Below are 18,049 nucleotides of genomic sequence, written 5' to 3'. Positions count from 1 at the left end.
ACCACCTTGGCCCAGTCGGACGTCTTGCACACGAACGTCTCCTCCTCGGCGCGGGGCTTGCTGCGCACCTTCTATAACTCGGGTTCGCTCTTTGAGAGTCGCAGCTTGCCGCCGACGTCCTCGCGTGTCTGCGCGAGGGAAAAAGAAGAGGAGTGGAGATAAGTTGTTCTTAACACTGGAAGTAATGGAGGGCAGAACAAAGGGAAAGGAGGGAGTATCGAAGGGGGGAAGGATTGAATCTGTCTACAACTTTTTGTTGGAGGTGAGGGGGAGGTCTGTCCTGTGGGGCACAGTAGAAATATAAACTACTTAGGAGGGAAATATTAATGCGAAGGGCTTCACGCTATGGATTGTGGCCTGTAAGGAAGGCTTCAACGCAGCCTGAGAGCCGGGAAGTAATAGCACGGGAGTTGGCTTCGAATGCCACTAGGGGATTGCAGGATTTATCTAAGCAACTGCAGCGGCGTGGCCGACTGGCGCAGGATTTGAGGGTGTGACAGGCAGTGGTCGCGCGAAGGAATATGCTGCTCCCAAATATGGACCAGATTATATCGCCTTTTCAGACAGCTCGACGCTCAAAGGTGAGGTTCGTAGTTTTGCTAAACTGTTGGCTGGGGAGGGAGGGGAGGGGGGGGTCGAGGTGGGCGGGGCGCGCGAGAACGAGGGCCTCGACAAGGAAGTAGAGCTGGTTGCCGACACCGCCGTGTGTGATGGCGACTTGGACGGTGTTTGGACGGCGAGTGACCACGCACGTGTGGGGGATCGTGGCCGGGTGGTGGCCGGTAGGGGATAGGGCGGCGGTGAGGTTGCGGGGGCGGGGGGGTGTTGCATGGTGCGCGCGGGGGGAAAGGACGCTAGAGTAGAGCAGGCAGCAGACTACGAGGATGGAGAGCGTGCGGCGCACGATGACGCGTCGCGGCTTAGTGAAACATCGAGGTCGAGGGCGCACGCATGTCCCACGGAGACGCGCGTTGGTACCAAGCCTGCGTCCAGCGTAGTAGCCTCGTGCGGAAACCGGCGCGCGACCTCGGTCTTGCCGCACGCCAAGTAGTATTAGCTGACGACCATCCAGCTGACGGCGCTCTTCGGATCACGGTCCACCAGACAGTGGGCTTCTTGCAGACGAAGAATAACGGCACCCGACTTGCAAAATTCGACGAGCTATGACGAGATGAGGGAAGGCCACTCCGGTGGCACTCCGCACAAGAAACGGCGGGGGGATGCTACTGCGGTGGCACTCCGCATGTGATGCGGCAGCACTGCACGGTTGACCCAGATTTCCGCCCTGCTGTACCTACTGTTACATACACACTACGTAAATACTAGGTAAATACTACGATTGCACCCCTAGTCCCCCGATCACACTGCGGGTGCCCTACGAACGCCTACAGTAGGGTTGCTAGGGTATTGGTGGCCCGAGCAGGGAGTTGACCACCCTAACGATGTTGCATGCTTCGATCTGACAAAATCAAACAACAAATACATTTGCAATATTCAAGATCTCGCCGTTTCGTATCTCGAACAAGTAGATGCGCTATGTGTGGAGCTGGAGGTTGCACGGAAACAATTAGACAAACCAAACTTACACAGACTTCTCGAACTGTACTTCCATTCGTTACCAGCATTTGGTCATGTCAAGCACTTTACGGAGCTTGTACTGGAGAACGCGCACCAGCCTCTGAAGCGGTGTATAACGAAAAGCAATCATCATAACCCACAAATTTCTGCTGTGGCGCACTGTTTGGGGAATGACTGGCAGGGAAGGATATCACTCTTGCATGAAGGAGTTAAGAAAAGTAATTCAGATTCTGAAGAAAAATACAAACGAGGTCTCCGAAGACTGCTTATAGGTAGCCAAATGACCGAAATGGTAGAACCGAACGAAGAACATCACAGGTTAGTTAAGCAGGCAGACGAGCTCGTCAACGCTGTCCTAGTAGAACCTCTATTTCATATCGTGCAGGGGGAAGGAAATGCCTTCCGTTTACATTCAAATGAGGTTACATGGAAGACATCTGGGAATTTGAAAGGAAGTGATATGAAGGCTATGCAGATCGGCACGAACGCTACCATAGATGTACAAGAGCTCCTTTGCCATGGAGAAAAGCTTCTCCGAAAGTACTATTTGGAGTATGGCTACGGAGAACAATGGGCTGCACATCTTCGCAAGAATGCGAGGAGAGTTCGCAATATGAAGTTTGGAAATGGTGGTCAGCAGTCGGCTTTGCACGAGTTAATCTATACTGGATGCGTAGTGGAGACATTAGTATCGCCAGAGTGCATCCAAAGACCTCATCGACTGTTGTTTCCACAAGAAAATGGAATAGTTACAGTAGCACGATTTGCTGTGATTGGTATTATTGAAAGGGAAGAGGAGGAATCACCATGGGCAGTGGTAATTCGATGTGATTTATCAAATGGCTTTCTCCGCACGAGACCGAACATGAATACCGCAGATTTCCAACTATTGTACCTCACGAATGCAGTCCGACGCATATCGATTTTCCATGCATGTGGCCATGATGGAGTTTTCCACTGTCAAATTGACCAGATATCCAAGCGGGTGGGACACAAGGGCAATATATTTTCTGGGGAATTATTTCACTGGTTTGACACGAAAGCTGGATATCCACCACGAATCGCATGAATCGGGCGGCTAATCATACAAAAATTCTTGAGGGCAGAGAAAATGGTATATATTTTGATCACAGTTATTTGTTACTGTTTCCCATTTTTAATAGTTCTAAGATATTGTATTTTCAGCTTGCAGGTCAATAAGTCATACCCGTAAACCTTTTGTTTCCATAGCTTTTGACTCATTACTTTCAACGTAATTCCTCTCTGGATTCAGCTTCTGGTAGGCATCGAAATCTATCGTTACGTTCGAACAGGTTTATTGCTAACAACATCTTTTTTGCTACAGAAATCAGTGTCCACAGAAAGTATCAGTGGTTGTGTATCCAACGCATGAATTACTTCGGTGGTATTAAAAACAGTTGTTCCCCAGTAATGAGCTAACTACTGTGTATCTGTCCGACCATCACTCTGAATCAACACATGTTTCGATTCCGGGGAAATGAAATTGTTGCTCCAAACAATAAAATGATGCAATGTCCAACTATAATAGTATGTCTTGTAGCACTAGCTGTGTTGGATGCGAAATCCATCTATCAATGCTAGCAACCAATGAGTCTGATGACAATTACTGATTGGCCTTTTGCTTCAAAGAGTGTATATTGTTGTTGTCATAATACAGATCCGTTGCTCCCTAGCATGAATCAATTGCTGCAATTTGAATACATCCCACTCTAAAAACCATGGCATCATATCTGAATGACATCGTTGTGAGGGCCAGCACGTGACTATGGTAAGCAAGAATCGAGATCTGCTGGCTGTTATGTGGGTGAACAGAGACAGAAGGTATTTCGTCAGTACGACAGGAACAACCAATCCGGTTGAAAAATCTATCGCAAGAGATGGAGATCTCGCAATGGTATTCCTCTTCGTGGGTCTATTGAGATTTCTATTCCTTCTGTATGTGAACAGTATTATGATCCCTGCTCTGAGATCGATCGCCACAATCGGTACCGCCAAGATGATCTCGGCCTCGAGAAGAAATTTAAGGTCAAGGATTGGGCCACACGGGTTATCATGGCACTTCTGGCAATCTGCATCGTTGACGCATGGAAACCATACTCAGGTTGCAAAGGAGCACGATCTGGTATGACACCCAATGAGTTCTGTTCTCAGCTTGCAGATAATCTCATTGATAACCGGCTCGACAAAATGTCACTTCGCGAACGTGAATCTGACAGAGAGCTGATGGAAGAGGAGCAATCATTTGGAAGTGGTGTGTGGATTCATCTTACCCCTACGAAGCGTAAGCGCAAGGATTCATCCGGAAGCGTGACTAGTGTTACTTATCAGGCACGGTGCAGCACTTTTAAGAAGAAGAAGAAGTCAAAGTTTGTATGCTCTGTTTTCTATCAATATCTCCATAAAGAAGTTCATGTATGTCATCATGAGACCGGACGGGATTGCTTTAAATAGCATTTGGATAGTTTTCACGACCTATCTTTTAAAGGAAAGATATACTAATCACACATGGCATAGGAATACATGCTCAGGCATTCCAATGAAATAAAAAGAATGCCCGTTTGCCTCAAAATCTGGCTAACTGAGCGTGACATGCCGAAAAAAATAGGAAAACAGTATTTCCTATAGCCCCCTACGATTCCTATTGGCGTCACGCGACTTGCTCATTTGTTTTGTGTCTACAGCGGAATACCCCTTTACGAAATGTCACCATATTCTGTCTCCTGCTCAAGTGGGCGCTATAAAAGCTTCCCGAGACACAAAACGTCAAGAAATCGTCGAGTTCTCCGAAGAGAATTTTGGAGCGCAAAGCAGTCAGCGAGGATCGAACTGTGGCCTCAAAATGATGCGCCCGCCCTTGTAGACATCTACACTACCTCTCGGTTGAATTGAACGTAGTTTCTTGTTGTTTATAAAGGAGAAGTTCTACTAAATGTCTATACTGCAGTGAGTTAACTAGTGTATTTTAATGTTAATTAATTCATTTTTGATGCCAAATTTCCAGTTCAGATTTTGGCCTCATATGAGGCAGACTGCATGTCAAATAGACACTAGCGAGGACGCTCTCCTGATGACCGAGGCGCGGGGCGGGCTCCTAGTGCGATTTGCGTCCACCCACCCAGATAGAGTCACCGGTATACTCATTGGGATTGAGCGAGACCCCCGAGGGATCTTCCCTCTGCGGAGCACCCAATCCGGGCCGAAACCCTCGCAGCGGGTTGCCATTTGTGGGATATGTCTGTCCGTCTACCGACCGTCATGCCACGGACTCTCCAATGACGATCGAGTCCGGCTATTGACCCTTCGGGAACGGAACTTCAAGGAGAATGAGTACGAGTCCGCGACAGTCCATGACGGAAGCCACACGAAACCTGACGAGAATTATTCCGGTTCACAGTCAGCTCGCGGACAAGTGGCCGCGGAGGGCCAGCCTACGCGGGCTACCCGCTCGAGTAACGATGACCCACAGGGAAGGAAACGGCGGACCAGAAGATCACGTAAGGGCAAAAACGTCCCCACTGATTCGGAGTCCGAACAAGTGCCCTCGAGGGAGGGAATAATTAATCCCGGCCGGCTGGTGTCGGCGGCGCCCAAAAAGGACCGATGCCAGGCATACGCAAAAGACCCTAAGGGAAGGAGGGAAAACATTCCCTGCGGGGGCGATAACGAGCCGCCCGGAGGCGCTCCAGTAGCCCAACGTTCGGGAGGACATTTCGAGACCGGTAAACGGATATCAAGGTCCCCTCACGGGAAAAAGACCAAAAGGAAGAGAGGAAAGTCAAGCCATGGCCCCCTGGTGGGAAACTGTCCCGATCGGGTCGACGGGGAATTCCTTCTAAAGACTGGACTACCTGCCCGTTATGCCTCTCTCAGAGCCGCCCTTGCTGTCCCGATGTAACGGAAGACCTACGAGGTCGGCTAATATCTCCCCGAGAACGGATTATCCTACGATAGGGCATTGCCCGTCTGGCCTGAGAATCGGAGACGTTGTACAGTGGCCAAGGGGTCACCGGACCGGTGAGGGAAAAGGAAAATCCGAAGCGAGACCGCTCTGTCAGAGGTACAGGTTCCCGCAGGGAGCAGTTGCCCGGAAGCAGGCCGTACCGGTCGCGGCGAGAGCCAGAGTACAGCCCCGAGCACGTCGGGCGATACTCTGCTCGGCGCCCCGTACGGGAATGGCAGGCTCGAGTCCCTCAGGGGATTGGAGACAAAGGCCCAACGAGGGAAGGCACAAGTCGCAAAGGGGTATCACTCTGTTGCCTGCAGTCCCCAACAGACTGTAGTGCACTGGTACGCCTCCCTCATTCGCGAGGCATACGCGGGATGCCACCCTCACGGGTGCGCCTCCCACGTGTACACCACGGATATTCGTGTACCTGTACCACGTGTAATCGTGTAACTACCCACCCATGCATGGCCGGGTGTAAGTCCTGTCGAAGTACGGACAGTCTGTCACTCCACGTCTAGGCGTGTCGATCCCCACGTGTGAGCGGGTATCATAACCCTATACAGGGGGGTATTGCGTACTGTATAGCGTGTATGCTAGTACGCCGGTATTTATTACCGTGTTTTAATTAATTATTATTAATTAATATTATTACGACGTCGACTACTACATAGTCGACGTTCGACCCTAAGTAAAGAAGGCACGAAGCCTTGGGTTCTTTTCCTAAGCTTCTGGAATCTCGGTAGTAGCCTCGCGCCAGTATAGCACAAGCCGTACTACACTACGCGAGCCCATCTACGACCGCAAATCCCAACCGCTCTACTGCGCGTGCTGCTACCGAGGACACTAACCGCTCTACCGCGCGAGACGTCCCTACCGTTCCGCCCCCTCTGGGCGATCCCCTGTTCTAACCCTCCTTTTTGCTACCTATTGCGCCGATCGCGCCCGGACCCCGTTGCCGGTTATCACCGGGTGGTCTCCCGTACAACCCGCGTTCCGAACACGCGTGCTCTGCCCTGGGGTTATACACCGCGACCTCAGTGCACGACACAGACGACCACGGACCTACGTCCCCTCCAATATACGGTCAGGGGGTGCCACTAAAGGTCCACCAGTCAGGGGCAGGTTTTGCTCGACCACACCGGCCGGACCACCGCTGAGGGAACGAAGTAAAGGACAGTCCAAAACGGTCATTCTATATGTGGGGATACCAACCCAACCCCGGGTCGCTCCCAAATTTCCGAAATCCGACAAGCTCAAGAAGGCGAACGGACCCCGTCGGACGTGTAGTGCAATATGCACCTGAAAAGGGGGTGAAAAGAAAGGAAAATGTTTGGATATGAAAAGTAGTCCGGGTTGGGGGACACACGTGTGAATAACTGCACAGTTTTAATTTTTAATTATTTTATTTTATTTAGTTAAGTAGTTGGCATTAATTTTGCTGACACTAGATTAGATCTAGGATCTAGCGCCGCGAGCTACTGTAGTGGCTCCGGCGGGGCGATATATACCTTAGCCCTCTGACCACCAAGTCAGTAAAGGTAACCCGAGTTGCCAGAGTTGAATATCGCCTTGGTCGAAGTCCGTCTTTCCCAAGACGCTCCCTTTTACCACAGATTACGTTATCCTTTGCGCTCGGTGGTTCCCTTTCCTTTTCCTTTATTTCACCTATCCTTTTCTATTTCTATCTCTATTTCTATTGCCTTATCTTGTGTTGGTTCCACAGTGCCTGATTGCGATCCGCATTGTGACAACTGGAGTCATCGGGCTCTTGTGTTGGTTCTTTTGTTTGTTGTTGGTGCCATCGGCTTTGGTTGCGACCAGACCGGTGTAGGTGTCTTGGCCATCGGGCGACACGTGGGTGTAGCGCTGCTACTTGTTTACGTCCACCGACGGAGGCTGTTGCGACGACGTCTCCCTCGAAGGTCCTGTTGTGTATACAGTACAGTGTTGGTTCCATCGGATACAGGTTGCGACCGTTCCGGTGTCGGTACTTTGCCATCGGGCAGTACGGAGGTGTAGCGCTGCTACGTTTTTGCTAATTCCCGTCGGGCTGCGTTGCGACGCCCCCGTCGAAGACCTTATCAAGGGTATAAGGTGTAACAGGCGCTCCGCGAGCATTGGCTTTACGACCCATCGGGCACGGCTTCCTAATCACCGCCCCGAACTCGTCGAGCAGCTGCTTGTACAAGACTCTACCACCATTCGTCCCAGGGCGGGCCTCTTCCTTTTGCCCCCCTATCAGGGACTTGAGCTACTGTGGGCCGCAAACCCACTTAAAGGGAAAGGGAGAATCGGACACTCCGTAGGGCTGTGCCGTCGGCAACTCTTGTTGGTTGTTGTTTGTTGATTGTCTTGTCGCTGGATCGTTGGACCCTGGTTCCGGCCTGACAGGCACATTGCACTACAGGACGTAGAAGAAAACCCCAGAAGCCTTCTGGGCCTTCACTCCCTTACGGAGTGCGGAACGAGAACGAACTCGGAATAGTCTCAAGTTCCAGACGAGCCCTCCTTCAAAGGTCGTGGAAGCAAGGAACCGACGGCGACACAGCCTGGGAAGCCAGCTTCATCCCCTACGGGTCCTACAACCCAGTTATTGTAATTAGTTTCACGTAAAAATTATTGTCAGAATTCTTACACTGTCACAGTCACTAATTTGTGTGGCCGGAGAAATGAAGTTTGATTGAATAAATAGTGTCACTGTGTTGCAAGACGTCATTAGCACATAGATCAAGGTGTAAAAACCCCGCCGGCGGTCGCCACAAACCAATATCGCTCCTTCACAACCGACCTTGCGCTCTTTATCACAAATGCCTCTTTCTGCATCTTCTATCCTCGCCGCTTTTGAGCGCGGCCAAGCACAGAGACAACGCCAGTCCATGCTGTCTTCTGCGCTGGACAACCATGAACCCCCCCGTAATACTGCTGCTCCCTCTATCGCGATTCCAGCAAATGGACGCGGCGTCGAGTGTCCCAGACGAACTCAAAACGTGCTGACCATATCCCAGCGAGCGCGCATTGTTCGTTGGATGGTGGAAACAGCAAACAATCAAGGAGAAAGTCGTATCCCTAGCAAAGCAGTCGCACATTTTCGAGCATTGTTTTGCGGGGTGCGAACGCCAACAGCGCGAAGGCTTCAAGACTGTGAAAAGTAGACAAGGTTATCTCCGCATCATGGACTCCAGCGGTAGACCTACACTTCGAGGAACTCATGCAACAAGTACACGAAGAACTGCAAATGGTCGAACGCGGGTTAACCTTAAAGCATGAAAGGGACGTGGGAGGAAGCGTGCCAAGTGGGTGACCGCCTTACACCTGGACTGGTGTAAAGAATTTGATCGGCTTCGTAAGCTTGGTGTGAAATTCAATAATAAGAGTCTGCAGCCTTTGGGTGGTTTTTTGTTAGAGAACAGTTCCTGTGAGGACTACCAGCACGAAATGCTGCATCCTATGATTGGCAGGCCATTGCGTCCATTCATTACTGCAAAATTTACACAATCGTTCGCCGATCGCTTCGTAATCGTCAGCAGAGCCCATACTGGGAAGACGAGATATGTCCTTCAAAGCTTGCGTTCATAGAAAAACAGTTGGACTTTGACGTAGGCGTGCTTACAAGAGGATTCAAAATGGATTGTTGAAAGAAGATGACCTTGGGAACGCCGATGAGACCCATTTTGTCATTGATTATGATAATGGTCGGACACTGGGATTTGCTGGTGATCAATAAGTGAAGTATGCTGACGCTGTTAGTAGGGGTGTTGGAATGACAATGGTGGTTCGCCTAAGTGGGCGAAGAGGCGCACGAATTAAACCACCGTTCATGGTGTTCAAAAATGATAACCGTTCCTATCCAATTCTTGGGGTACCAGACGACATTCCTGGCGTTTCGTGTAAGTCAGGACCAGAGGGGTGGATGGATACAACTGTGATGCCACATTGGTTGTCAGAACGAAAAGTGATTCGTCCATTACCTAATGGAAGGAAGCGCATTCTTTATGTCCACAATTGTTCAGGTCAAAATGAGACGCCTGAGTTGTCATCAGCTTTAGAGCGTATCAACACGGAGCTAAGATACTTCGAGCCAAACCTAACTGACTATGCCCAACCGTGTGACTCCTTCATAATTCAGAAGGTAAGAAGTGAGTGGTCAACTCGCCGGGAAAAATATAAAATGGAATCGATCATGGAGGATAAATGGACTAAGGCATCAGGGAAAATTCCCAATCCTGGGAAGATGTTATTTTTGGACCTGGCGGTTAAATCTGTGAATGTTATGAACAGGCAGAGGGATGCCGACGGTGTATCATATGCTCGTAAAGTAATGATCTTGGCAGGGATGGCGTTGAACGTTAATGGGCAGTGGGAGGAGCGCCAGATGCAGCCAAAACTGCAGCAGATTATTCAAAACTTTCTGTCCATTTTGATGGAACTCCAGTGCGAAGTGATTAAACTGTTACAAATGGCATTTTTGAATCGTTTCTACGTGGTTATTGAACATGCAGCAGCAACCACCAAGGGGTGAATTGCGGAGGACGTTTTACAAAAGTATGCGGGAAGGAGGGTGGCACGGTCACAAGTAAAATAAACACAGTTTGCCAACGTTCTTGACAGCAAAGCATCAAAGCGGGTGTGCGGCTTATTTGCGGGAGTGTGCGGCTTATGTGCAGGGGCGTTTTCAGCGGGGCCGCGGCGACGAGGACGGTGAATTTGCGGCATGTGGACGCTTTGCCGTTTGGGGGGTTGGTGCGGTCGAGAGAGACAGAGACAGGCTGGGTGGAGCCGGGCGGGAGGGTGCTGGCGGCGGGGCTGGCAATGAAGGAGTCGTCGACAGTGGTGCTGACCTTGAAGGTGACGGGAGCCTTGGAGCAGTTGATGATGCTGAAGATGTCTGTTTTGGGTGAGCGTGGGCCGTAAGCGAACCGCAGGCTGATTCTGTTGATGTGCACTAGCAGGGACATAGAGGGAGGGGTGCAGTGGGGGCAGGGGTTGTGTCGGATGTGAATTGTGGTGGGAGACGAGGGATGATGAACGAGGGATGAAGGTGTGGGGTTGTTGGAGATGGTGGAAACAGAAACAGTTCACCACAACGGTGGTGTCGTAGAGTACCGGACATTGTTGCTAGTCGGAGCAATGCACACGGTGCACTGCGAGAACGCAGGGAATGTGACCGAAAACAACACTACTTTCGTGCACTTCATCAGAGTCACTCATATTATTTTATGTAACGCATGATTTAGTGTCATACATCATTTTGCATCACCTATTCTATTTCCTGTGAATCAAAGATCGTGACGGTCACTGAATTGTTGTTCGTGACACTAAAGACAATACCTGGGTGTAGTTCTTTTTCCAATTCCCGTATCAAGGCGTTACCACGTGTTGGTCCGTTAAACAACCCTCATTCAAATGTTTAAACCCTCTGACGGCGATGCTGGGTACAGCTCATTGCTGACCATAGATCATTGTAGCGAGATCCTGACATTACAGTGCTGAAAAGGAATTCCGTATTACGACGATATGTTATCGTCGAGACGTTGCTATTGCATGACGTGGCCAACACATGAGTTACCAGAGCCTCCCTCAGCTCCAAGAATTTAGAGGGAGTACTCTTGCGAAGTTTGAGAACTCTATTCATGTCCATTCTAAGCTTTTGAAGTAACGTTTCCGGCAAAAACGTCAATACGTCCATTGGAGAGATAAAACTTGACGTTACGACCCTGTTATCATTGCAGTTCCCCTATACCTCTTTAAAAGCATTTTCCATTACTGTGTTCGCCTCTTCGATGAATCGTATGGCTAATGCCGAATCGGCATCATCTGCACGAATTTGTACATCATCCGACGGACTGTCGTACTACCAGTTACGCAACCCACCATTTCCCTGTGAACAACTTCTTTCTGCACCTGCTCCCAGTCGCTCACGACCGTCTGCACCAGCCGTCTCAATATCAGCTTCAAAGTTTGGATCTTCAATTAGGCATTGAGACGGATCCAAAAAATACTGATGACCAAAAGTCCTGAGTGGCCATGCTACGAGCGTACGTTGCGTTGTGAGTGGCACTTAGAGGGTTCTCGTTATGCCCTGCATACAGCGAACACGCTTCCCCATCCTCGATTTGTTATTCCGTTGAAGACAAAGAGTCTTCTGATGATAATAGCACATGCGCAGAGGAGTTCATCTAATCAAATTGGGAGCATCCATACAATTCGTCTGATCCTGTTTCGCTGTTTGTGGATAGCATTGACGATTACACATTGCATTATTCCGTGTCTTGTTGCGTACCGGGCTCACCGAGGAATCCGCGTTTGACTTCAGCGTATGTATTTCTATGTCTTAGAAATTCTTTCATGTCTTGATCTTCTGGTGTCTGCTTGCCACAACATAGACCCATCTCAGCGTCATCCCCGTTTGTTTGAAGTCTTGGTATATCGGAGAGACGTTCTTCATCCAGTAATGAATCCCCTTCATGAACCGACGTCTTGGGGGCGTATCTTCTCAAACGCTTATTTAGCGTGGTTGCGACATTTTTCCACGGAGCAAAAGCTATTCGCCTAATGACGATCCGATGGAGAGCAACCCAGCCACAAAAACAAGACCTCGTAGCTGCCGAGGGATAGCAAGCAAGAAGATGGGGTTGGGGGAACTGTAGGGGCCGCGTACTGCAATCATGCAGAGAGGTGCGCTAGTGGGCGACTCCGAAAAACATAAAAACACATTTTGTGTATGCGCAAATCCGCCGATTTTGATTGAGTCGGAGGTGTTTGTGCATACACAAACCGCCGATTTGCTCTTCGTTCCCCTCCCGATGTAATTGTTTGTGCACAGACACAAACGCACATCCGCACCCACCTATACCACCCTATATCATACCATGTGCTCAAATATTTCTCTGCGATCTGTCCGATCAACCCATCCCACCCCTCGGCAACCTCATTCCTATTTCGATCTGGCCTCCCTCCACACTTTCCCTCCGTCGTATCAGCCGCTGTCCAACCCCGCAGCCCAACGTCTACATGGCTCATGTTGCCGACTCCGACGAGGAGCCGGCACCCGAAATTTGTCCCCAAGCCGGCGGCTCCTTCGTCAGTATCATAGGATAGGGCGTGAAGGGGGTACCGCAATCCGTCCGCCGGCGTGCTGACACCTCACTGAGGGTGAATTGGCATTAAATGTGTCTTACACAAATTTTTGTTCACATGCATTTCCGTGCCAAGGCACAAAATACGACACACATACACAAGGAAATTTGTGTGTACACAATTTATGTTTTTCGGAGTCGCCCAGTGTCTGCATACAAATCACGCACTGACACTGTGCATTCACGCATCAAGTGTGCATCGCACAAAAATGAACATAAACTTACGCATGGGAAATTTGAATTCACGCGTCAAGTGTGCAGTGTACTTAAACGTCCACAAATGTACACAAATGTATGTTAGGTTCGCACAGGGGTTTTGTTGTAGTTTTACTTTTCTGCGTCGACACGAGAGGAGAGAAGGAAGACAGTAAATAGGGTTGCCCCAAAAATGAACCAGTGTCCTCAGAGAGAAATATTTCTACGCCAATCCTGGAGTCGCGACACCCCACACATAGCCGCCAAAACGCAACCTTGTCATCAAACCGAAACCCCCCCACACTTTGTCACGTGGCGCCTACTTTTGACGCCCAAATGAACGCAATATATGACATGTCTTCTTTCTGACAGGGCAGCTTTCCCAGCCCTAACATCGTAGTTCATATCTTCAAGCCAAGCCGATCGAACGGCCCCCCCAAATCTCGAAACTACCACTGTGTCTCGAGCCTGTCAGCGATCGGAGCAATGAAGATGAGTGCAGTTACAAAGTGCCGCTTGCAACAGAATTATTTGCGCGTCAGGGCTCGTTTCAACTACGCAGTGGACGCCTTGAACGAAGAAGCATCTTAAAGAAGCGCAGCTAAACTCGCCAAGCTGCCGATGACAACTTTTCGACGGCGCTACATTAAGCTAACACTCGAGGAGGATGCTCAAAAACATAGTGCACGTCACGCATTAACGTCTGAAGAAAAGGGTATGATTCTCGATCTCGTCAACTAATACGCACACTATGGGCATGAGTTACGAGTAATGACATCAAGGACGCTGTGGAGCTCGTCGGACAAATGGACGCAGATCTTACTAGCCGACTACCATGTAGAAATGCCCGTCCGGGTGGCAAGTTTATTCGAGGGTTCAAAGAGCGCCACAAACAATTTTTAGCATATTGTAGAGCCTTGCGTCAAGAAGGGAGGCGATTCGAGGCTATGAATGGTGAAAACCTTACCACACACATTGCTGCAATCGAAGAAATAATTTCCACATACAACATCGACGCCTGCAGGAGTGCCAATTTGGATGAAGCAGGAGCAAATGCGGAAAAAGAAGCTGTATCTATGGGCAAGCGAAAGAGTAATTTTCTCAGAGGAACGAACAACCAATTCCGCCTTCCAGTTTTCCAAAATCTTCACCTCGTTACTGTCATGCCTGTTATTATTGCCTCTGGCAAAACGGGAAACCCCTTGTTCGTCTTTAAGGGAACAAAGCTCCCACATCGTGTTATTAAACGATCCGGCGTCACACATCGTCAGACAGTAGCGGACTGCCTCCCACGAGGAAGTCTTGTAACTACTCGCGAAGAGTTGGGGGCCGTAGAAACGTCAAAACGTTTGAGGTGGAGTAGATTGTTTGTTGCAGAGGCCGCCCATCTCACTCAAAATGGACGAAAAGTGCTTTTGACCTATGAAGAATACAGAAGCCACGTTGGCCTGAAATCTTTAAAGACTTTGAGAGATGGAAACGTGATAGCATACTCTCTTCCCGCACATACAAGCAGTAAGACTCAGCTGCTTGACCTTACTGTTTTTCTTCTTCCAAGCACTACATCCCAAAGACATTGCTGGAACTTTCTGTCGTGCAGGAAGCGAAGCCTTACGACGTTTTTGATTTTTGCAACACAATACGAGAGGCTTTCGAAAGGTCATTTACGGATGAGAATATCCGTTCTGGTTTCTGGCGTGCCGGAATATGGCCTTTGGACCCCGCAGAACTTTACAGCTCGGAACGTGCTAGTCACCAGATGTCTGTACAGGAAATGTTCTCTTTGCTCTAGAAAAAAGAGAATGATGCGTCGTACTAACGCCGGAATACAACCTACAGTTTTAAAGAGAGGATTTTTATATATGTCAAAGGGGTTGAAGATTACGAGTGATGAGACATTCCAACTTGTTGAAGACGCTGCAGCTTCGAAGAAAGCAAAATATGATGATAAGAAGGTACGAAAAGCTACTGAACAGGCTAGGCGTGTGCATGAACGGGACGAGAAAAAGGGGTCGTGAGGCGTCAGAGTTTGAAAGGGCAAGAATGACTTACCAAAGTGTTGAGCTCAAGCTTTTGAGCTACCAAAGTGTTGAGCTCAAGCTTTTGAGCTTGAGCTCAACACTTTGGTAAGTCATTTAGCGCACCTCGTTCTTTGGAGCTTTGCGGTCGTGTGGCTGCGAAGCGCACTGCTGAAAAACGCAGCGCAGACCGCGTTGCTGCGTGTACACTTGCAGATCTCAGCATTGTCGTCAACGGGACGCGTTGATAGTACTGGGGCCGTACCAAACCGTTTCTGTCAACACTGTTGACCAAAATCATGTTTTGATAAAAATGGTTAAAATTGAGTGTGCAGTTTTGAGGATGCTTCTGGGCGAGAGCACCTCAAATTTGGTATCATTTCTTCACTCCTCTCATTTTTAGCCTTGCGCTCCGGCTTTTCTTACTTCTCCTCGTTGATCTGGGCTTGTCATAAACGGCAACACAAGACTGGTTTCGCCCCAAATGGCCAATGCTTTCATATTTTTATTTTATTTTCATTAAATTGTACCATTTTGGGGGCAACACCGTTTAACTTCGTTTTTCCCTTCGTTCCAAGACGCGGCGGTATCACATCTATATGGAGGTCCCCGGCATCTCTGAGGTGCACATACCTATCCGTAATGCTGTAATTTCCAAATAACGCAATCGTTCCTTTGTGTGAACTTCATCCAAGCGTTCACATATGTAAGTCTGTCGTAAGGAAATCTCTACGGCGAGTCAATTCTTTAATCTAACGTCAATTTTTCAGCCGGTACGGGTTCCAATTCTCTGTGTCGGGGAGCCCCAGGCGGTTGTCGGTCCCGCGGGGGTCGTCCGTACCGGCAAGTATGGGGAGGACATTTTCTGTGGTCCTCCCTGTAGCACCGTGAACGGTTGGGAGAAAGATGGCTCTGCCCTCCGGGTGAGGGTCCATCCTATCAATTCCCGGTACGGCGCCGATGGGATCAGCGATATTAAAGCTGGAGTCCGGAACGGTTTCACGGCGCGGCGCCGGCGGCGGTACCACGCCTCCCGTTTCGGTAAATGTCGTGGCCAAACGGATGACCACGGCGGAGCTCATAGCTCCCTTTAGAGCCAATGCGGTCGGAGATTCGTCCTCCTCCGTGGCGAGCGTTGCCACCACCTCGTCGCGCACGAGGGGGCGATCTTCTCGTCCAGCAGGGCGCGGAGTGCGGTGTCCGCATGCTCCGCCACCAGTCTTGGTGCCGTTCGGTCGAGGCAAACCTGAACGACCTGGGGTAATTACTCAGCGAGGAAACCCTCCATCCAGGTTTGTAGTCGCGGGAGTAATGCGTCGTACAGTACTTGTATGCGGTTTCCCCTACCACCCGGTAACCCGGCAGTGGTGTCCGAAGCGGAAGGGGTCTCCTGGCCCCTGGTAGACGGTGGGCGTAGCAGGGCTTCCGGGTTGTCGATCCAGGGGCACTGTGCGCCTCTGCCACTGCGGGTACTTGCTCGCCCGGAGGCGGTATCTTCTCCGGCGGAATCGGCACGGTTCATCGTCGATGATCACTGGAGATCGTCGCGGTGATTTTCGACCTCTGTCAATCCGATCGGTAAGTGCTCGCGCTGGCGATCCTGCGGGCTCGACCTCTGTCGTTATACCCTCCACAAGAGTACCAAAATGTGGTATAACTACCTTCGTCCCGACCACTCGGAAACGAGGGGGATTAGAGGTATGGGAGCGTGCGCCGCTGGGTAACCCACGCGCAAACGCAGACCGTACGGATGGACTCGAAAAGAGGGAAGGCTCACGTGGCCAGTGACGTGCAGCCGGTCGGTGGTGTTAGATCCGGAGGGCCCGTCACTGGTTAGAAGCCTAAGACTAAAAGAAAACCGGAACGGTGTTAGCACTTAGCCGTAAAGAGAAGGGAGGCGAGTCTGCCTCCTATTTACTGGGACGGGCAGGTGTCCCCGGTCTTAACCCCTAAATGGGACGCCAGGACACCTGTCCCGCTGCAGTAGCTGCCACATACCGTGTACCAGCTACTGTACACAATTACTTAATTTGTGCCATTAACTACTACTTACTAGTTAGTCACCGTGCGGATTATACACGTGTGCCCGTGGCCGCGATCCCGGCCGGCGGTTGTACCACGTGTGACCCGTGGCCACACCCGCTACTACCGGCTGTCCCACGTCGGACCCTTGGGGTACTACTGTGCACGGCGGCGGGCGCGTGTACGCCCGCTCGCTACAGTAGCACCCGCCCTCCCGCACGGTTATCATCTCCCCGGGGCGGTCGTGGTACTGTACGGAATTTTACTACAACAGACATCTCCATTGAACCTTTTTGTGTACACTTGATGACGCCATCGCGTGGAAACCAATTATTTTGCTCAAACTTACTTCAGACGTTTCCGCTCTTTCTGTATATAATAGGAAGAAGCTCCAACCAGTTCGACATAACTTGCTTCCTGGCTACAATAAATGGGGGGTTCTTTACGCCCAGACGCAGACACTGCGACTACACAAGTAATGTGCTTGCCAGCGCCAGCTGTTTTGGCTAAAGCGACGAAGCCACCATGATAGCTTTTCGAAGGACCAAAAACCTTTCGCTTTTGTCCAAAAGTTGATTCAACTGCTGTTTCGTCAACATTCCAGATGCGATCACCATCATATGATGGTGATCGCATCTGGAATGTTGACGTTCTTGATATCAAGAATGCCTCGATGTTTTGACTCGATATTTTGCAGCACTTCGAAGTATCGCTGCACATGCAAGTAAGACTCTCCCTTCAGCTTTGCGTTCTCCTCAGGCTTATAATTTCGAAACGTTATTTCACGATGCCTTGCTCGAAAAGCACGAACAGCGTCGTCCGAAGGCACACCACTCTTCCATCCTTTTCGTCCATCCGCAGCCACTTTTGCCATCATTCGCTTGATCCCTGCAACGTCCATAGCAAAACCCTGCTTAGATGCATATATGAAGCGTTGAACAATCATTTTCCCTCATCTTGGAAAAGTACCCTTCCCCAAAAGGGCAATTTGGAGTAAACTTTGAAATATGGCCAAACAAACAGATTTATTAGTAGAATATAAAAAAACTCGGCCCCGTGACCTACAAAAATGGGTCAAAAGTTCGTTATTAGCTTCAGATTAGTCAGAAAAAGGATATTTTTGAGATATTCAC

General features: G+C 49.8%; 1 protein-coding gene; it reads right to left on the bottom strand.

The window, feature by feature from the left end:
- Positions 1–12,706: 12,706 nt before the first annotated feature.
- CHC_T00003742001 (hypothetical protein) lies at positions 12,707–12,836 on the bottom strand. XM_005714599.1 is given in 2 exon segments: positions 12,707–12,719; positions 12,720–12,836. The coding sequence occupies 1 exon segment, from the start codon at positions 12,834–12,836 to the stop codon at positions 12,720–12,722; it is 117 nt and encodes a 38-aa protein (XP_005714656.1). The 3' UTR covers positions 12,707–12,719.
- Between the last annotated feature and the right edge of the window lie 5,213 nt (positions 12,837–18,049).

The sequence above is a fragment of the Chondrus crispus genome, genomic scaffold (assembly GCF_000350225.1).
Source record: "Chondrus crispus Stackhouse genomic scaffold, scaffold_2, whole genome shotgun sequence".
In the NCBI taxonomy this organism is placed as follows: Eukaryota; Rhodophyta; class Florideophyceae; order Gigartinales; family Gigartinaceae; genus Chondrus; species Chondrus crispus.
The sequence above is the reverse complement of the archived record's forward strand: the minus strand, read 5'-3'. Positions and strand labels throughout refer to the sequence as shown.

What these genes read in the sequence shown, in the direction of transcription:
- CHC_T00003742001 (XM_005714599.1), bottom strand. Translation starts at nt 12,836, where the DNA reads ATGCAGACACTGGGCGACTCCGAAAAACATAAATTGTGTACACACAAA.